Below are 22,639 nucleotides of genomic sequence, written 5' to 3' on the forward strand. Positions count from 1 at the left end.
CAATGAAATTCATCAGGAACCGTTTCTTCGTCGCCGAAGGTACCTAGAATACGACGTTTAAGTGGCAGAAGTGCATTTCAACAATCGATTCGATGCTTGTTAAGAAACTTTCGAAACTTTCCCTTCGCCAGTCCGATCCTCGATCTTACACAAGGCAAAATTTCCATGAAAATCGATCCGAATTGCAGTTGCACGATTCTTTCCAGCTTACTTTTTATATTGTTAATATTATATTGTTATATTGTTATATTGTTAATTGTTCTAATCTTCGATTGGAAAACTAAAAGAAATAAATGAGAAAGGTTTGCCTTGTCGAGATACGTACATCCACTCTGTGCTCTTGCTGCAGCATCTGTTATACTTACACAAGCATGAATCGTTTACTATAGAGGAAGAATATAACACTGTAGCTGTTTAGAAATTTTCTTTTCGTTTTTAGTTTTTTTTTTTTTCTTCAATTATTTTAGATGAATTAGAAGTTAGAATTTAAATAGACGAACGAATTCTCACTTTGTGGCGATTTTCAACCCTTAATTGGAGAAATGGGACGATATCTGATATTTTATATTTTCCAAGGATTAAATTAGACTTGGAAATTGTTCATTGGAGTTGTTAAAATGTTTCGAATTTTCGTGTGCATTTTTAGATCTTCATAGTCGTGATATTTATCGCATATTAAAATAGCTTTTGTCGAAGACTTCAGTCTCTGTTACTTTACTCCGGAAAATAATTATTATATCATTCATTTATCTTATTAATGACTTTTTAATTCTAATTTATTCGAAATTTAATTACATGAAGGATAATCGCTACAGAATGTTTTGAATATTTATTAATAATGAATAGTAAAATAATTCTGTCTGAAACAATACGAATGTGTGTTTAAAATACTTGTCATTCATAAATTTTTCCCTAAAATGCACATGTGGATATTTTGTTCTATATTTGTATATATCAAAGCGTTATTTTCTTCCTTTTGATAATATGTTAATATCGTGAGAATATCTCGTCCGATGTTTCCAGTTCAGGGTTGAATTTCGTCAAAATTTGCATCAAATGCTATTCTTCTTCCGTTTAAATAGATCTATTCGCCGTTTCCGCTACCTAATTGCGTGAAAAATGTTCATACAGGGTGATTTTTAAAACATTCCCAGGTGAATAATTAGTCGTAATTTTGTATTTTATTGGTCAAAAAATATTCTTCACTGGATACACATAATGTTAAGTTTGCATGCAAACTAAATAATATTATGTTATCGTTATTTCGCGATAAATCCTAAATCTTCGGATTTCATTTTCACAAGATTAAACGAAAACACATCATTACGTGTCGTATTCAATTTAAATTCCAATTATATCAAAGTAGCCGAATTTAAATTTAAATTGAATTATGTAAATCAAATTTAAATCGTATTTAATTTAATATCTATCAGATTAAATGTGCCTTCCGTTACATAAGCACCAATCTTCTAACGTTGTTCTTTATCCTCATTTCGTGGCTCACTACATAGAATCTAAAAAACGTACTCGTTAAAATCTACAATTCATATCTGTTTCTTCCTAAAAACTGACTTTTATCGTTGGTAAAATTATTCCTATTCTTGGTGAAAAAGAAACAACAACAGAAAGTACCAATTCTTTCATGAATCCAACCAAAAAACGAATTGTTGTATGTCTATAAATCACCCTGTAATATTTCTACACGTCGAGTCGCTTATTGCTCTGTTCGAAATTAAAAGGAATGCTCGCGTGGAATGGCGTACAGGATCGATCCGCGACGCAGCTACGTCCATCATATCCTTTAACTATCTTCTCTTTCTTTTTGTTTTTCTTTTTTTTTTTTTCTCATATTTTGAATAACTGTTTTCGCGCGCAACTGGCACGCGTTCCCGCTACTAATTCGGCTATTTCATTTTTCATTTTCAGGACAATGCTTAAACGTCCAGACCGGAACCGTTTACGAAGTTGCGAAGTTCGATCAAATTGCCGCAAGTTAACCTGACCAAAGAACGAACGAAACTGAAATTAAAGAAAAAACGAAATAAAAAAGAAAGACAGAAAAAAAGATTAATTAATAACATACTATATATAGTATTTATATATAGTATCTAATTATTATTATTATTATTATTATTATATATATATGTATGTGTATATATATATATATATATATATATATATATACACACATACAATGTGCTCGTCTAATGATCGTTTTAATAATAACAATGATATTCATATCGGAGAGCAATGACCAATCACGATGTAACATTATACATGGCTGTTTTTTCCCTTTGCTTTTACGTTGTTCTTCGTGCAAACCCTTCAAGTTCCTTCCTCCTTCGCGATCGATGGTCTTTGTTATATTTTCGTCACGTTTGTAATTTTTGTTCTGTACTTTCTTTTTTTTATATTTTTTTTTTTTATTGTTGAGACGCGTTCGGTGTCGAATCGTTTGAGTTTTTCAATAAAATGTTTCTCGTGGACATTTCAGTGAGCAGAAATTTGGTGATATTTAAAATTCTCTCATGTTTGATTCTTCGTGGATTGACGCGTTCGCAAGTTTGAATTCGAAATAACCGGGAGTTTGCAGCGAATGTTGCTTCTGTTTTTTTAAGGACAGGCGTTTCAGACTTTTCTGTAATTTTGTATTTGTTAAAATATATTTTCCTGGCGCTTCAGTTTATGTGTGAAACGCTGCAGTATTATGTTTTGTTAGCAAAAACGTGACGAAATATAAACGACATTTCGACATTCGGAGAAACGATAGAACTTTGACATTTTATACAATTATTTTCTTCGGAACTGTCCAATTTTTTAATTTATGTATTCGGCCAATTCTGGAAACTATTTGAATTGCAAGTTCATATACAGGGTGGTTGGTAACTGGTGGTACAAGCGGAAAGGGGGTGATTCTACGCGAAAAAAGAAGTTGAAAATATAGAATAAAAATTAAAAAAAATTTTTTTTTTTAATTTTTCCATCGAGACAACGATCTACAGTGAGATCCTTTATAACGAGACGTGATAAAATGCACGCGTACCGAGCGAAAATTCCAAACAACAACAACAAAGCCTCAAACGAAAAATTGTTATTCTATATTTTCGACTTCTTTTTTCGCGTAGAATCACCCCCTTTCCGCTTGTACCACCAGTTACCAACCACCCTGTATATGTCATATTTTTGTTTCTCGTTCAAGATACGAATAGGCAATTTTTTGTACGCTACTGTCAATTATTTATTTCCTTTTTTTTATTTTGAAACATCGAATAACTTGTTTGGAAAAAGAGCATGCATTTTTATCATCTATTTGTTTTTACAATACAATATCGCGTTTAAAATTCAATTATTTCATGAAATAATTAATCATAATATTTTTCTTATCGAAGGCCATGTTTTAAGCGTAGATAAGTTTTTTTATGCTCTAACCGAAACGAAAACGAAGAAACTTCAATAAAAAATAAAACAAAATTACCAAACGAAGTACTTTTATCGATTCCTTCAATTCTACCTTCGATTTAGATTTTTAAGCCAGTTTTACATTTTTATGGCGCTCCAAACGAGGTGCAGCCTTTGGTTTCCCCGTGAAAATTTATAAGATCGTCCGCGTGCGTTGGTGTGAACTTTATTTTATAATTTACAATTACATAAAATATATGTAGCAAATGGTATAGTGCCAGTAGGTTTGGTAACGGTATGATTGTTACAATATCGTTTGATGCTCCGTCAATCTATGTTTACACGGTCACTACTCGTCACTAATTACTCTCGTTACAATGGTTCTCTTTTAAATACGCTGACAACACTTCTTGACAACGCTGACAACACTCCTTGACAACGCTGACAACACACACCCGATATCTCCCAGGCAATCTGTCCACGATACTACACTATACTACAATATATAGCACAAATTATGTAAAAAATTATAGAAAATAATTCGTCGAATCTCATAAATTAACTGATATAGGAAGCACACAAATAAAAAGGTGAGGAACATAATCGAACGAGTTACCAGTTCATGTATGATCCTTTGTCTTAAAATATTCGTATTATGTTCGCGATAGACTATAGTGGAAAATAAATTTTCGTTTCAATTTCTAATTTCTTTGCAAATTACAAATTGAAATAATCGTTAGATCGTACCTTCCTATAGTATCTTAACGATTTTCGTATTTAAACGAGTTATAAGACAAGGGATTAATAAAGAGAAACATTATTTTGTCTTTCCCAATGAAATGGCGACTTCCACGAAGACAGAACGCCACGAACAAATTGTTATCGAGAGATACAGTGTCATTTAAGTAGGCAACACACCTTTGAACCTGCTCTCTTCTCACTGAAAACCTTTTCAATCGTTTCTTCAACCCTTTGTTTCATTCTGACCAATGTTACATTGGATTTTAATATATCACTTATAACTTTTGAAGCGAATAACGAAATTTACTTGCTAATTTCTATTCCTAATTCGACACGTTTCGATTTAAGAAACATTCACCGATCGAAATTAGTAGATAAGCTTTGTAAAAAGTTAATAATTGATCTTACGAGGGTTTTTAAGCTTATGCCTATTTGTAGGAAATTGGAAGATGTAAAAATGATGTAAAGATACAGAAAATTTCCCAAACATAGCATTAATTTCGTGGATCAATTTTCTATCTACATTCAATTTTTTCAATTCCACTCGTAAAAATATGAATTCGCATAAATATTTCCAATCTACTTATGGCAGTTAATATTTCTGAAACACTCCTGAAGCTAGCAGAAATATGTATTTGATCTCGAAACCGGATAAAAGACAATGTGCTTTCACTTGTCACGTTTTTACGATATATTATTGTTCAATTTTACAAAGGGTTGAAAACGAAGGGTACTTCGACTCGAAGTATATTGTACAGTTTGTACATAAAATGTCGTGCTGCTTTCAACATTTTCTATCTCCTTTCTTAAGTAATCGTGCCCCAAAGTGTTTGTTCTCTTTGATCAACAGTCGTACTTGATCGAGAGAGAATTTTCTTCTTACGTGGACAAATATTGGTCGAAGATTCGATCAATCTCAAAGTGGTAGTATTAACCGGTATCCTTTGGGGAAAAAGCATTTGTTTTGCCAGCGTTGCAGCTCTAATTTTACAAAGATTCAAGAAATTTATTTTACATCAATGTTGACTTTCAAGTAGTCGCGTGGAAACACGACTTTTTCTTCCATTTCATTAATATATTTTATAATATTTCTTTTAAATATCTTCCTTACGCTAGCTGTAACGTCGGCCGGACGACTAAACATTTTTTCCCAAACGGTAAAAGAAAAAAGAAAAAACCGTGGTCGTGGAAAACTCGATTATTCGAACTAATGATTAATTGAATTGGAATGCAAAATGAGTAAATTAATTGGGAAACGCGCTTTTCGTTTCCATTTAATATATCCACTTATGGCACTTCAATTTACTATTTCAACTTTGCTATTGTACTATACTTTAAGCTAATTATTATTTCAACTTCCCAATTATTTAGGCGTTTCCCACTTAATTATTCTGCAGATGTTGAATAAAAAAGAGGAGCAACGAATTATTCAAAGTTCCCCAGGAAACGTAAATTTGTATTTGGTTATGTTATACTTCAGCGTATCGTGTAATCGAATAATCTGTTAATCAGTGCTTGAATAATCGAGGTGTTGTATTAATTGACCATCGTTGAAGGAACAAGCACTGATAGAAGCGTGTACCATATTTGTTAATTTCAGCACGCTGTCAGTATATACGCTAGTTATCAAGTATTAGGTACTACATAATAACATTTGCAGCATATATTGTGAACGCCAGCACCGATAATGTAGCGTTGCCTATGTATCACGTACTATTGCGTGATCAAAGAATATTCTTTCCTTTTTTTTTCTCATACGAAATATCGAAATTTCAGAAATGTATATTCGAGCTTTGGAAAAATTATTTTCCATTAAAATATCTTCTTTTTTTTTTTTAATACTTTGCATATTTTTTTAAGGAATTTCAAATATTTCTGAAACTACGCAATGATAACAGAACGACGTGGTGCGTCGAATAGTTAGACAATTTTAACAAACTATTGGAACAGTGAGCTTATTTTATTAAATTTGAAATATCCTTTTGTTCCAACGAAATATTATCAAGAGATTATTTATTGCCTTGTAAATTTCGAGAAAGATATTTCTGGTATAATTCTGGGTTATTATTTGTGAGCATTGCTTCCTTGAAACCATAAAGAAGTTGTTTGATTAAAAAAGTAAGAAATAATAAATCATTTTGATTGCTTATCTCAATTTTGAAAAAATGTGGGGGGTGGGTGAAAAAATAGCGTAGTGAAAATAGCGATGTAAATAGTAGTTAGAAATTTTTCCATAAATGTTTTCAAATTGCGCTTTGTTCTGACTCTCTTCACACTGCGTAAATATCCAAGACTGTCTGTATAATAACTTCCAGATCTACTGCTCCACTGACTTCGTATTCTCTGCTTTCGACTTCGGATGCTGCCAATGATCGTATATTAATTTCCAATAGTGTATAACATCATCGTAAGATAATAAATTAAACAATCAATTGATGGAGACGCTTTTATCGTACCGTGTCTGACCACAGACGGTCCGCTTCTACTGAATGCTCCGTACACTTTCCTAATTCACTGAATTTTCTGTACTTTCGAATGTTTCTGCGACGAACGTTGACACGTTTTGTTTGTATTTTGCAATGCCGAGAATCGTACAAACGGTAATTATGTAACAAAATAAAAAGAGAAATTAAAACATATATATAAACGTATAATTGTAGAAAACGTGTAAACGTGTAATTTGAGTTAGTTTTACCTTATATATGATAAATTAACTGATTACGAGTTAGTAAAATAATTATCCCCATAAGAACTCGATAGTCTGATAAATCAGAAAAGTATCAAATATAAAAAATAACGAAATACCAAAGAAAAGTCAATCTCATTTAATAAACTATCATCACTTTGATCTTTCCACTTTCTTTACGTGTCATCGGTTTAACCAACTCTTCAAATTTAATCATTGGCAGCAGCTCTGACTCCAAACTTCTCTCTCGTTTCACCCACAAAATGACCACGTGTTTCGAGCTAGCTAAACTGTATTTATATTCCATTGTCGAAGTAGCATTTTGTCTGGAACCGCTTCTCTGATCTCCCGCGCGTTTTCTTCCACTGTTTTATATCCGCGAGAATAGAGGACCGTTTGTCGATAGACACTGACGATGGCATTAATTGTCTGATTATTTTCTCGGTTCTTTTGTATGTCCCGATGGCCGATCCTACGGCAGAGGGTGCCACCAATTTGCCCCGTAAGACGCAGCAAAAGCTTCCCCAACGAAAGCGAAACGACAAATCACGCAGCCGAGCTCGAGGACTTCCTCTCGTCCAGATCAGGTATTCTTCATGTCGATCGACTTTTTCTTCTTTTTTTTTCTTTCTTTTTTTCTGAGGAATTTTTCTTATTTTTGCAAGTACGCAATGACGAAGAACGATCAACCGTTAGATGAAAGCTCTTAAGGTTTCCATTTTATTGATCACTGTGTGTGTGTGTCAATATTGTGTACAGAATCTCTTGGCGCGTAAAAGCGAGTCAAGTGTAAATATCTTATCTAGTTTTTGTTTGGTTAGATACATTATACGTGTCAATGGTAAAGATCTCTGATAGTAGTTGCGCAGTACTAGTTCAAATCAGTCAGTTTTGGTTCACTGAGTTTCGAGAAACAAGTTGGATGATCTGAAGAATACGTTTGCGATAATAGTCGGCAGTAAGTTACGAGTATAGCTCATAACATAATTAAAAAGATTATCGTGCTCATTGACACTCGTACATGATAATATCAACAATTACTAATAGCAGAATAATTATTCGAAACTTGTTCGTATCGAAATATTTTTATTTCACAAAGAAAGGGAACTAATATTTCTATGCAAACTGTCCAACCTTATTGCTGTTAATTTCGCAACTTGTTAAAAAAAGGAAAATATCTCATCTAAATTGTCATAAAACTGAAGCACAGCTATCAAGGAGTCTCTTCAAAAAATATTCTCGTTCGCTTGGAACAAAATATTCCACATTTTAATTTGTTAGAACAAATTATTACATATAGAAATAATTTTTGCAACTTCAACTCCCATGAACATTGAGCACAACCAGCAATGAATCTTTACAAAATTCTTACTTACATTTTGCCTAAAAAATCACTGAAAATTTTACTGAAAAGAATAAAAGATCTTCATTTTATCTAAATGAGCTTTTAAAACTTAACTCTTTCCAGGAACTAGACGTAACGAAGAGTCTTCAAAAAATCCCCAAACACCGTTTCGTCGCAAAACAAACCACTGTAATCGTTATTATTTTCACTCTGCAGGAGTAACAGAACTGTCAATGGACAAACCGGAATCCGAAGAAGAAGAAGATCACTGGAAGGACGCATCGCCCATCACACCTACCTGCAGTCCAACGAAACATCCTCCGAAACCTGGTCAGCTAGACAAACCTCTAAAAACCATCGAAGTCGACGTCCACGATTTCAAACCAACGAGTCCGTTAGACGAAAAAGACGTGATCATCATTGACAGCAGCGCCACGCCACTCAGCAAGAAGCTATCCATAAAGTACAATCAGGAAATAACGACCGGCGTGGAGAAGGCAACACCGAAAGTGAAGTTAAAACGAGAGCCAGTGATAGAACTGGAAGAACCGTGTCAAAAAGTGCCTGAAAGCGCAGCTCAGCCATCGACCTCCACAGAAAGACGTGCGGACGCCGAAAGAAGAAGGACCTTGAGACGAATGGACTCGCAAGAACGACTGTCCACGTCCAGAGACGCGTTAAGCAAAACAGACGTAGCTGAAAGAGGCGCGAAGAAGAAAGTTTTCAAGAGGAAAGAACAAGATCGAAGATCTTCCAGAAGAAAAATAGACGAAGTGGAGGAACCTGTTTCGGAAGTTTCTAGAACCGAAATAGATGAGCCCAGAAGGCGAAAAGACATGGAAGGAGCGGTGATCAGATCAAGAGAAGAAAGGAAAAGTCTCAGAGAGCAAGAATGTATAGAACGAGTGACAGAATTTTTAACGAAGCACAGTGTGCTCACTTACTCGGAGGTGATCCCGGTCAGCGAACCTGAGACCGACGTCCAGGCACCTGGTGATCACAGAGAACAACGAATCACGCGTCCATCCAGTATTATAGAGGTCCAGGAGGTTCATCCTGAATCCTCGAAAGACGAGCTATTAATAAGAACGAAGAGTATAAGAAGACCTGAAGAGCAAGTAAAGACTCCATCCTCTATCGAGTCGGAGAAACAAGTCTCCGCGTCGATTAAAGTGACAGTGGCGACACCTGAGAAACCAGCAGCAGGTGTCGAAGAGATTAAACCATCCATGACAAGTCCTGAGGCAGAGGTACCAGCCACTAAACGTCGAAGTTCGATGAGAAAGAAACCCAGAGCGTTTTCCAGGGAATCTTCCAGGGAATCTCTGTTGGACGACACGAAGAAAGAGGTTAGGATACAGGAAAACGTTGAAGAGATATTCTTCGAGGATACCAGTGAACAGATAGATGGAATTCTTCCGGAGGTTCAGTTGGTGAAGGCTAGAATAATCACTGCTGAGGAAGCAGCCGCGAACAGAGTGGACGAAGCGATGAAAATTGAAATACATTCGCCGCCGGAAGTAGCTGTGGTCTCTGACTCGGTGAGAGTGAGGACGGGAAGGGTTCCATCGCCGGAAACTGTGAACATGTCGCATCTACAGCTGATCAGTTTGGCCAAGTCCACGTCTGAGAACGCTTTGGCCGAGAGCAGCGAGGAGAATAAAATCTCTGAGAGGAACATCAAGACGGAAATTTTGTTGGATCTATCGAAAGTGTCTGAAGTTGGGGACGAAGAGGAAATGGTGGATGGAGAGAAGAAGGACAGAAGATTGAACAGGACAAGGAGCGAAGGTTCGAAAAGGCCGGGATTCAAAGTGACGAAGATGAAAGAACGTGATGGATTTATGATTGGTACATTGGCACAACCGGATCAACCCGAACTGACGATTTTGTTGGAGCATGCGGCTATCGAGAGGAGGAGGAACGTGGATGATGATCGAGATAGTTTGGTGGATTTTGGCGTAGAGAAGATAATTAGGAGGTAAGTGAAAAAGAAATTGAGAGTTTCTTCCTTTTTTTTTAATTATGGAGAAATTTTTTAATGTTGAGAGATTTTTTATATTTCAACGTGTTTGTTTAAGCAGCGAATGTTCGAGGATGCAAAACTGAGAAAGTGTTGAGGCATTTATGGGACATAAGCTGTCTTATTCGCGTTAATGTTAATTTTCTATTAAACATGACGTTTGCAATAAATATATTTCTCCGGATGGATGTCAACTTTTATCAATATATCAGTCTCATCGCATATGTGCTAATATAAATTTCAACGTTTCAAAAATAAAAATTTTTTATGATAAACGTGCAAATACTTTTACGAGCCGTTTTATGGGCTTAAATCCTGAAATCCTAAAATCAATACCAGATCTAGTTAGTTATAATCACAGTCGTCAAACTACTTTTATCAAATTCTTAAAAGCTTTCATAGGAGATTTCCATTAATAGAATTAACCGGTTAATGTTGGAAATAATCAATTGCATAATATACGACTGATTTCTATTCATATACTGACTTCTAAATTGGCGAATATTCACTCCTTTGGGAATACACCTCTTCAGTTTATTTTTCCAAGTCGTCTATCCGTTTCTGATGGAAAGAGATAATAAATAATTGGACGAAGCTAATTACCGGCGGTGATCTCGCCAATCGAAAGTTCTCTCCACGATTCGTGGCATCCTGAAAAAGGCTTCGAACGTCGATTAATGTATACAATGTTATTTTCCGTGCAGCTAGTCGAATGGATTACGAGAGTGACCGTAGGAATCCCGCGAAATGCGCACAATTGGTTGAAAATCTAGGTCGTGTAGAATACCACACAGTGTTTCGCGACCCGAAAATTCTATAGCCGCCACCCCTTTCTCTGTTTCACCATTTTTTTTCTTTTTTCGTTTGTTCCTGTTTTCCTTCGCCAATCGATCGTGAGCGGTTAAAACAGGCCTGCGAATTAATTATTTTCGTTAACTACGTTCGATATCTCGATATTCTTACGATAGCTATCTCGTTGTCTTTTGTCTCTTTTATTTTTCAAATTGTTCTGTGATATTTTCTAATTCTTTGATCATAATTTGTTCCATTAAATACAAATTCGTTGAGGAATTTAAAAAATCTTGAAACGAGCAAAATGCATATATGCGACTGAAAAACGTCAGAACAGTTGAAATACAACTAACAAAATTTAATTTAAGACAGTTAACGAAATACGATCAAAGAGAATGGCAAAACGGACGAAATATAGTCAACGAATCCTGAAACAGAAAACCCAATTAAGAAATCCCGAAACAGATGAAACACAATTTTTCAAAATCCGTGCAGGCATAACATTTAATTACAGAAACCTTTGAAACAATTAACGTCGTCGAACAAACCAAGCTTCCTGGCGACTATTAATACTTCAAGCCTGCAATTTCCAATTTAATCGCGACACGCCCCTTTCCACCCTTTTTGCCGTATGAAAGATTCAACAAACCAAAAACGAAACGTCAGAAAGAAGTGGCAAAGGCAGGTAGCGGAAAAAGCAGTGAGAAAAGGCAGGAAAGTGGGTTAAAGGAGCAGACCAGAGTCGGTTGCAGCAACCGAACGCAAATATAAATGCGAAAAGATGGCGCTGAAGGGGGGGGGGGATCGTAGCGAGGAACGAAACGGCACAAAACCAGACGATAAAAGATAAGAACGAGTGAATAGGAATAATAACGCGAAAGGAAGAAGCAAGACGCTCGTGGCGACGTCATCAAACGAGAAGACAAAGACAAGAAACAGAGTGATGAAACCTTTCTCTGTTTTATCGTATAGCTATTCTCGGTCGAAGTATTTTTATGCAGGATATTCGTGAAAGAAGGGTTGAATAATTAAAAAAAAAAAAAAAGTAGAAAGATGTTCGTTTACATGAATTACGCTGTTCTTGGGTCTGTATGATCCGAAATGAATGTTATGTTTCTCAATGCGTCCTTTATATTTTATATTTGTATTATAAATACACTTTCAATATTTTTATTTGCATATACCAAAGTAGATAATTTATTCGAGGCTTGACATAACTTCGTTTATAGAAAAACTGTAGTGCAAATAAATTTTTGGTATAGTAGCCTGCCCCTTTCATACATATTTTGTTAAGGAAGATGCGTCGATAAGTATCTTCCTTTGCCATGTGAAAATTTTATGTTGAGTTCCTACCATGGTTCACTGATAGCCCAATTAATATGCTTATCCTACGAATTTTGTTTGTTGCTAAAAAGAGATATATATTAACAGATTTTTCAATCTTGTCTATGCACATTACGAAAGAGGGTTGAAAAAATTGCAATTAAATAACATAACAGATATCCATTTACACGGTAGGTTTTCCAAATCATCTTCGAATTAATACGCCTATTACCGTGATAAAATAAATTTATGACGAAATTGACGGACACGAAAATTTGAAAAGAAAATTTGGAACGCATAGTAAAATACTTACTCGTAGATAAGTAGCTGTTCTTGAAACTATAGTATTCTCTTATAAGCGCTTTGTCGAGAAACTAAGTCGAAGTATGCTTCTCTGTCTCGTGAAAATTTTATTTTCGGTTCCTGTCGCAGGTCACTGACGATCTACGTGACTTGGAACTTGTGAATGTTGTACGAATTCTATTTGCCCTAGAGAAGACTTCTATCTATTATAAATGTTATACGAGTCCTACATATCCTTAGTATTATCATTTGCTTTTAGTATATTGCACGCCGCATGAAAATTCAGAAAACCAACGGTTGGTTTCCTGGAAAATGTATCTTTCTTTGAAAGTAAGTCAGAAACTTATAACGAAATGCTTATTTGTCAGTGGTGGAAAAAACGACGATATACTCAACATTTGGATATTTTGAAAAATACGTCGGAAAATAGAATGGCGAGTGTCTATTTCTTACGTTAATCCTGGCCGACATCTCTTCGAAATTAAACTAAAGCGAATTGAAAGAAACCCACCCTCTTAACAGACTGTATAGAGAAAAGGACGGGACGAAATTAAGCTCGTATCTGCGTTCTCGATGTCTAAAATAAATCCTTCAAACTGCACGTTGAAATTGCATAAAAATCCGCGGTCTGCTGATCAATAGACTGCGGACCTTTATGCATTCGTAGGAAATTCAAAATCGCCAGAATCTATAAATTGTACATATTACGGAAAAATAGCCAAAATACCCAGAATGTAGTACTTGTTATAATATTCGGCAGAGGAAATACATTTCTTCTGAGATTTTATTTCCTTAATTAGGTTTTCAAAAATACGAATTTGCATAAAAATCAACCTCTGCAGAACCGAATCCTGCTTCAACAACAGCGAAGTATTCTACTTGTAACAATTCATAATAACAAAGACACGTTCTTTCTGATATTTAAAAAAAAGTATCACACCACATACCAAAACTTAAGGCCAAAATAATTTCAGCAAAAATCAAAGGCATCTAGTACTTAATAGCTTTACAATCAATTAAACTATGATATTATTCAGACGCAAGATTGCACATGAAATGGTTAACATTCCCCAAGAAAAACATCCTCAAGAACTTCTTCCAGTCCATTCTGTATATAATACACTAAAAGCAACCCCCAAATAGCTTTACCAAAACCCAGGAAATCTACTATTTACCGACTCGGCAAACAGTATTATCTATTATTTAATTACTCCATGACGATACCACATAGACGCGAAATAGCGCGTAAAAGAGTTAACATCCCTTAGGAAAAACATCCCCAAAAGCTTCTTCCTATCCACCCTATTGGCTGTAGACACAACTACGCGTTAAAGAGAGACGCGGAAGAGGCAGAATCTAGGAAACAGAGACGGGAAACTCTGCGGCAGCGAAGCTCGTCGCTACTTCCTCCCACGCGATCGCAAAACCTTCGTAACTCGCGTGGACTCGCGCGTCCGCACTTACACACCGACACGCCTATATGTATACACAAGGCAGACATATAACAGTAACGAGTCTGCGTGTGCATGCACTCGCAGGAGAACGCTCCTGGAGGTGGTTGCTCGCGATTAGTCGCGATTCTGACCGCCTCGACTCTGCTCTCCGCAGTCTCGTGTAGCCTCTCGACTTGTACGAAACAAAAAAAACAGATAGTTTTCAGAAAAAAAGAAACTACTAAAAATTCTTACGTACGTGTCCGCGTGAACATAATTCGTGTAAGTGTTAGATTTATGTACGTGTATATGTGTATGTGTGTGTGTGTGTGCGTGCGTGTGTATAAATGTATGTGAGAAGAGTATGTGACGTTGTTTGGAGAGCGTCAGACGCGCGCGTGTAACGCCACGTTTCTCGAGCGTAGTACACGCGGAGAGGAGTGCGTTGTTTATTAGATCAGAGTAAGCCAGTTTGCAGTGACGCAGCGGGACGCGACAGTGAACACCTTGGCATCGCGGACGAACGTGAGAGGTAGCTCGTTCTTTTTGTTTCGTTTCGCGCACTCTTTTTTTAAATAATTGATTTCCTCTTCCTTGTATTTTGTTCATCTTTTTATTTTTGCATTGGGCGGTTTGGGAGAGAGAAGATCAATTTGGAGTTTGACCTGTGCTGATGTTTGGAAAGTTCGATCAGTCGATCGTGATTTTCTTTTTCTCTTGTGAACTTTTGGGCATTTGGAAATTTTACAAGTTTTCTTTTATCTTAGGATCGAGTTGAATAGGATATTGGTTTCCTTTTTATTTTTATGCCGAGTTGTTTAGGACAGAGAAGATTAATTTGCTGTTTCATTTGCGTTGGATTTTGTTGAACAGAGTTTTGAAAAGTTTGGTCGCTGATTATGGCTTCCTTTCCAAATTTAATTTTTCGGCAATTAAGAATTTCAATTAAGTTTAGCAGAAAGTAGTTGGCGAGATATTAGCGTTACCGTTTTACTTTTTATTTCTGCATCAAGTTGTTTAGGAGCGAGAGTAATTTAGAGTTTTATTCGGGCTGGGTTTTATCGAACAGAGTTTTGAAAAGGTTGCTTCTAATTTTTTATAAATTTCGGGCCATTTAGGAATTTTAATTTGCGATTTAGTTTTCCAGCATATAATTGGATTGAACATTGGTATTGTTTGTAACAATAGTGTTCAAAAAATGTAATTTATTGCGAATCTTAATTTATATTGGCACTTTTTCATGGATTTTGATAAAATTTTAGAAAATACATATTTATAGTATCCTGATATGATTAGAATTGAAGAGATATTTTTTGCAAAAGAGTAGCACAAGGATAGTGAGTGATTTATTGATTTTACTATGTTGACAAATTCGTATTCTTTACTCATATATTATCAGGAACATTGTTAATATTAATTTATTTTTCCATTTTTATGTAAAATGTTTCTTTCTTCCCTTTTTTACTCACTTGTTATTAACATATCATCACAGTAGAATGATTAATTGATGAATGAATGAATAATAATCACAACGAACAAACCTACTGCTGAAATCTATTTCAAACATTTTATAAATTACGATATTTCGTTAAAACAGAGAAGTCTTGAAATTAAGTTTTACGAACAGAAGTGGAATTAGTATGAAAGTGTAATCGATGAAAGTGCAATCAGCAGGAAATTTAATACAACGAAGAATAAAACGAATAAGTGTTTCAAGTTTTCGATATGTTTGAAACGGTTCTGTGTTTCTTATTTTACTTCAATTGTTTTATCCTGAAGAAATGGCCGGAGAAATTTTCAGATACGTGACAAATTGAGATTGTGAGCGTGGCAGGGGGTTGGTGAGAGTGGAATTGATTCTTGGAATTGTTTAGTGGAGAAAATGTTTGCAAACTCGCAAGGTGGTGGCTTCAAATTAGCAACTTGGAAGTTTTCAAAAGATTCAAATATCTTGAGACTGTGAATGTTTACGAATTGAATATTTTATTTCCATTTAGGAAATCTTTTCGTTTAAAAATGAAGAAAAATACCAGATTTATTACGTACGTGGAAACAGAATTTTTCTTCCGTTTACTTCAGTTCTGAATTATTTAAGTTCAAATATTTTCAAGATTTCTGAAATATTCTAAACACGAAGACTTGGATATTATCTGGGAACTCGAAAAAAATTTACCATATTTAAAGAGTGTCGAGGATTCTAAAATTATAAATATTCAAGAATTTTTGATGAAAATTTCTTTCACTGAATTTTACCGTGTGAAATTCAAACGATTTATTATTTATATATATAATATTTTAGTTGTTTTATATATTTCTAAATTGCAACTTTTCTTTGCAATATGTTATTTTAATTTCTTCGCTTTTACGTATTTCTTCAGGATACGATGAAATATGATTCGTTAAAAATCGAAAATTTCCTGTTACGAAAAATTGCTACAGCCCAATATATTGTCAAATAATTAAAGACACCAACGATGTTCGCAAAATCTTCGAAAAATTTACAAAAATTTCTATACTTCTGGATAGCTTTTTAAAATCAAAAACGCTATTAACTTTCAAAAGTTTCTAAAATGTCCCAAATATCGTAACATTTGCACGAGTTTTAATGTTTTCATTTGTATTTTTCCAATCATTCGACGCAATTGAATTTGGAATTATTCCAAGTTCCTGGAACCTCGATGCTTTCAATAGAATTTATAGGAGAATGTATCGAGGTTCCGTTATTAGCTGGAATAATGATTGGATAAGAGGAAAGCCACGAGAATACTTTTGTAAGAGTTCCTCTTGTGCGTTGCCTTTTCCGCGTTCTGTCTGACAAGCTTTGGTTCGATATTCAAATCACGTTTGCACAATTTTACGTTGTTTTGGAAGGGGTTGCAAAAGAAAAAAGTAGTGATTTTTGTACTCTGATTAGTGAGGGTGGAAGGCACGTGACTTGACTAAAGGAAAGAACGATCGAAGGTTGTTATTTAGCGTATTTTCTTGGAAGAGTTGACGAGTCAATATTAGAGTTTATTTGACGAAACCTTGAGAAATTCATTAATATTGTTTTGAGAAAAAATATTAGTAAATTAATTTGGACAATTTTTACACAAGTATTATAAAAATGATAATTTTTCTAGAAATTTTTTATTATACGATGCCTGTAAAATTTATTTTGTTTCTTTTTTTATAATAATTCTCTTAATTTTGTAAAAGAGATCATTTAGGGTGGTAATTATAATATTTATGCTTGGAACTTTTAACATTTACAATTCATATCATAATTTATAACAAACTATATCGATTATGTTATTTAAAAATATGTTTATTTTCCTGTTTATTTGCATTTGCAAATTTTAATATAATTCGATTTATCGTTGTGCCATTGTTCACGTTTCCTACATACAAACTTGATTATCTCCTATTTGTATGAATTATTCAATCTTGTGCTTCCAATAGTTCGTACATAGCTTTTCCCTTTTGTATTTTTATCTTCGTAATAGCAACGAAATGCGAGAAAACACATTCAACGATATAAAAATAATCACACCTCGTGGGTGATGTAATTTTCCCCGGTAAGAAAAATCGATCGTGATATTTTCTTACTCTGACTAAGCATCATCGATAAATCGATCATTGTGAGATTCAGACTACGAAGATACTTTTAATTCCATCGAAAATGAATCGTTCGTCTGCCACTCAAGTTAATGCACAATAGTTGTAATTATTATTTCCAAAACCCTTAATATCTATACTATATATATATATGAATAGTTTATTAAATAATTTATCAAAACGAAATATATTTCTAATTTTAAATTTTGCTTATAAATTCTTACAATAGCTTTTACAATAAAACAATAGTTCTGCAGTAAATAAGAATCTCTTAATACCTATACTATTAAATAGTTTATTAAATAATTTATCAAAACGAAATATGTTTCTAATTTTTAATTTTGCTTATGAATTCTTACAATAGCTTTTGCAATAAAACAATAGTTCTGCAGTAAATAAGAATCATTAAAAAGGAATAACTATTAGTCGGAATGAAAGAATGCTGTATTACGTCTAAACTTTATCCAACGTAAACTTTACGACCCTTCGCTATAAATAAAGTACTTGTACTAGGTATAAACTTCAAGCGTAAAATATGATGTGTTCAGGACCTAAACAAGCTAACTTCATACATTCAAACGTAAGATGATTTTCTGAAGCATGTGTGCAATAGCAAGCAAATGTAATTCATCCAATTATACAATTTCTTAATAATTCAGATATATAATTTATCAATAATACGTTTATTCGAGAAACTGTAATTAAACATAATTAAAGAATATAATGGAACTTGGATAAAAGAATATCGTTGTATCTATTAAATATTACACAATTGTTTTATACATTACAATATGATAAATATTAGAAAGGTTACTAAGGTAAATATTAGAAAGGTAAGGTAATATTATAAGGTAAATATTAGAAAGGGAAAATATAGTAACATTTTCGATATTCCACGTATTTTCTAATATTATGCACACTGCATTTTTACACGTCGTGTACATTGTATTTTTGCGTATTATGCGCATTGTATTCTTACAATGTTGTTGCATACATTGCATTCCTGTGTACTATGTACACTGCAATTTTACACGTTACGTACGTTGCATTTTTGCATATTATGTACGTTGTATTTTTGCATATTATGTACGTTGTACTTTTGCATATTATGTACATTGCATTCTTGCATCTCTAAGTTTTCCATAAATGCATAAAAGTCCGCAGTGTAATCATAATATATGCAAGTTACGCGCGATAATAGTGACGTGACCTAAACAGCGTTCATTTTTCATGCAAACTATCAAGTCAATATAGACGAAACGCCATCGCCTTTTCTCTTCCTCGCCTCATTCATCATCGATTATACCAAGAAAGGAGCTTCTTCTTCCGCAAGTTGCAAGATTTCTGGCAATATATCGATGGAATCGACTTGATAAAGAACTCATACGACGGCCTAATGTTATTGTTAGACCATGTCCACCGCATTCAGACGGCATTATATAAGAATTATATGTGGTGCAAACGTGACCGATACACATCCGCGACCATATTAAGCGGTCTTATTCGTGTGAATCGGCTGTTCGAAGTCGTAGGAAGACGTCGTAACGAGGAATTATACGACCGGTCACGAGTTCTTTTGTTGTAAATTTACGACACGCCAAAGACTACAATGCTCTGATATATTTAATGAGGTGACTGGTTGAAATATTTTATAGATTTTCAACGTTCGGCCCTTTCAATTCCCGATATTCCACGCGATGAAGAAATCTGCTTGTTCAGCTTCGGTTTTATGCGTTTTACGATAGCGCGCAAGATTGAGATGCTCTTTTTTTTTTACAGTTTTTTAACGAGTCTATGGCGCGGATGTATGTAATTTTTGGAACAACCCTTTGTATAGAATATAGTAAAGTAAAATATAATATGGTTTTAGTTTTGAATATCAGGTGTAGAGAAGAAGCCTGTGCTTTCAGTTTCGCGCATTGCAGATTCTGACAGTATGTAAGATTCAGATGTTTCGAACTTTTCGAAACGAGTTTATAACATCGATATGTAATTTTTGTAACAAGTCTTTGCGTTTCTGATCACTGTTACATAAATAATACATTTTATGTGCGATGTAATAAATGTTTGTAATAAATATTTGGACATTTGTGACGGATGATAGAATGGAGATTTTATACGCTCCACGATTTATAGTTTCGCAACAGGATTTTTGAGGTTGAACGTTATAGAGCTTTATAACATGTTCGGAACATGGATGTTTATTTTTTAAAATATCATGTCATTTATGTGTGTTTTATAATTAGCAGAATGAATGACAGCTGACAAAGCACGTATTTAATATTGGAGTCTGTTCTAAAAATAAAATTTATGTCGAAGTTTTACGTAAAGTTATTTTTCATGTCAGTATCAAAACACGCTGCAAAAATATACAAAATAGTATCAAATACAAGGGATATTTTCAGCTGTAAGAACAGACACGTGTCTCTGTGTCTATAAACAAACGACATTCTACAAATTCTAATTACGATTTATTCCAGATTAAAAATTAATACGAGAGAAATTGATATAGAAAATTGTTGTCATAAAAAACGTTAAGAAAAATTGAATAAGCTACTTTTGAAATTATTTCGCAATAATTCATTTCGATTTGAAGAGAAAACAAGCGTATTGCGTGTACGTACACGTAACTTTCAACGAAAACTACATTGCATAGGATTTTACATTTTATTGGTTTTCATATTTTGATCAATTTAACAAAACAAGAAGAATGAAAGGTATTTCTAGACAGGTCGCGATTAACTTGAAAAATGTGGAGGATTCAAACTTCCCAAGATTTATGCTTTGCTCTTGGGTATTTTTATTATTGCATTTCCAACTTTTCTCTTCAAGCAAAGACATTTCGCGCAAAATCTTGTTGAAGATTAGTTTAATTAAAAAAGTGTATAGTAATAATTACTTATTATTGTTAAAAAAATCTTGGAACTTTTGGAAAGCAACTGTTATAGTGGATTTAGATATGCATAACGGGAAGGAGAACTGGCTAGCTAACGAAACTTTTTAATTTAACCTCGAACGAGCGTATTCCCTAAATATAAAACTGTGCCTTTTTTTTATTAATCCATAAATTTCGTTATATGGGATTTCTCTTTAGAGAGCTTTATCGTCCATTTGCATATAAAGTTTATAACATTTGAGAGTGATACAGTTTCATAAGCAATATCGAGGAACAGTTCGCATTGTTTCATTGTTTCAGCGCGAAATGATTACGAAGTATAATAAATTGCTAGATCTTTGCTTTGTATGTATTTACGTTAAAAACGTATACGAATGAATAATTGAATAATTTCATAAAATAATAAGAAAACTTTACATTTGTTTATTTTATTCTTAAGTAACAGCACAAATAGTTTAATTAAGATGTTAATGAATATAATTCTTTTCTTCTGGGGGGGGGGGGTTCAATCTACTGATTAGATAAAAAATGACTGAAAGAACGTAACCATGATTATTCGCATAATAAATGCATAAACACCCTCTAATTGTTCCACCCATTCGAAACCACCACCCAAACTCATTCACTTCACACACTTTAGATCAATTAATTTATGCAAACAATCGCACCATCTGCTTAATTAATGGGTCACCACGGAAGATCCTTGCATTCATCGTTTGCAGCAAATTCCTCCAGTTTCTTCACCCGTCTGGCAAGAAGAAGCCGCTCGCTCATTAAGCGGCTAAAACCATCCGCTTCATTAGTCCTCCCCACCATTTGACTCTTTTCCCTCGTTACGTCACCTCTTTTTCTCACTCACGTTTCCTCTGTTAAGGTCGGTAGAGTCAGAATCCGAGGACGATTCGAGGCTAACAGCGGACCAGGAAGTCGAGCTTCCTCCAACGAAGCTTCTCGAAGGTGAGATTCAGGAGGACCTCGCGAATCTCCAGCACGAGGACCAAGCGGACCGACGAGAATTCGACTGGAGACCAGAAACCAGAGATTATGACAGAACACTCTGGCAGCAGAGACGTCCGCTGCTGGAGGAAACGGTCTCCTTCAGGCCGGAAGACGACAGCAGCCTAATCAGCAAGGAACATTCCCTAGAATACCAGAGTCAAACTCTGGAAAGTCAGTCCGAGCATCTATTACTCTCTGCGTCTTTGGAGAGCCTTCTGAGATCAGCGCCAGACAGTTGGCCGAGTCAGCAGTTCGACAGAAGCGTCGAGGAATCGGAGCATAACTTCAAGGAGACCCAGTACTCGTACAAAGAGAAACGCGACGCCGAGACTCAGACAGAACAGGAGACAAAGAGCACCCAGTGCAGTCCGGAACAGAGTATCGTCAGTCCTTCGGAAGTGTCCAAGGAGATTCCTTTCCATTTGACTAGAAAATACTATCAGAGTCCTAGAAGAGAAGTTCAGACCCAGACCCAAGGGGAGAGCAAAAGTGTTCAGTGTTGTTTGGACGAATTAGGCAGCTTGTACAGAGTATTAGACTCCTTCGACAGTCCCTCTAGATCTGAGAAGAGCTACGTCAAAGAGTCTAAGAGTATTCAGTGTATTCCTGAGGACATTCCATCGAGTCTTGATAAGTCAACAGAGAGCCTAGCTCTGCTGTACGATCAGGGTAAATCTCTGAGGAGTCCACGAAAGGAAGTCGAGGTTCAGACCTATCAGGAATCGAAGGCGATCCAGTGTAGCGATGACGAGCTTCTAGAGGTGGTCAGTGAATCGCCAGATAGTAAGGAAGGCGTGAAGAAGACAGAGAGTTCTGGATCGTCCAGCTGCGGCTCACCCTGCAAGCTTCGGATTCCTACTCTGGTGTTCGTTGAGGAACGAGTGGATATGACGGTTACGCATCGAGATCACGAGGGGAACGTGAGCTGGTCGAAGCATTGGGGACCCGAGAGGCTCGTGGAGATCTACAGGGAGCCGAAAACTAGTCTGGGATTGAGCATCGTTGGTGGAAAGGTGCGTAACGCGGACACGTTCCGCTGGTTAAAAATAAAAGTTCTTAGTAGAGGGCTTGCTCGTGTGTGTTTGTTGTCAGTGACTGGGAC

General features: G+C 35.1%; 1 protein-coding gene across 1 annotated transcript in view; it reads left to right on the forward strand.

Moving 5' to 3' along the window:
* Positions 1–22,639, forward strand: part of LOC138183556 (multiple PDZ domain protein) — a 167,436-nt gene that overhangs the window by 116,977 nt on the left and 27,820 nt on the right. Inside the window, exons 18-20 of the mRNA XM_069120626.1 lie at positions 7,308–7,413; positions 8,388–10,152; positions 21,413–22,550. Of these exons, the coding sequence (XP_068976727.1) occupies positions 7,308–7,413; positions 8,388–10,152; positions 21,413–22,550 (3,009 nt within the window). The remainder of the gene's footprint in view (positions 1–7,307; positions 7,414–8,387; positions 10,153–21,412; positions 22,551–22,639) is intronic.

This window comes from Bombus flavifrons, chromosome 9 (genome assembly GCF_040668555.2).
Source record: "Bombus flavifrons isolate JBK064 chromosome 9, iyBomFlav1_principal, whole genome shotgun sequence".
Classification (NCBI taxonomy): Eukaryota; Metazoa; Arthropoda; class Insecta; order Hymenoptera; family Apidae; genus Bombus; species Bombus flavifrons.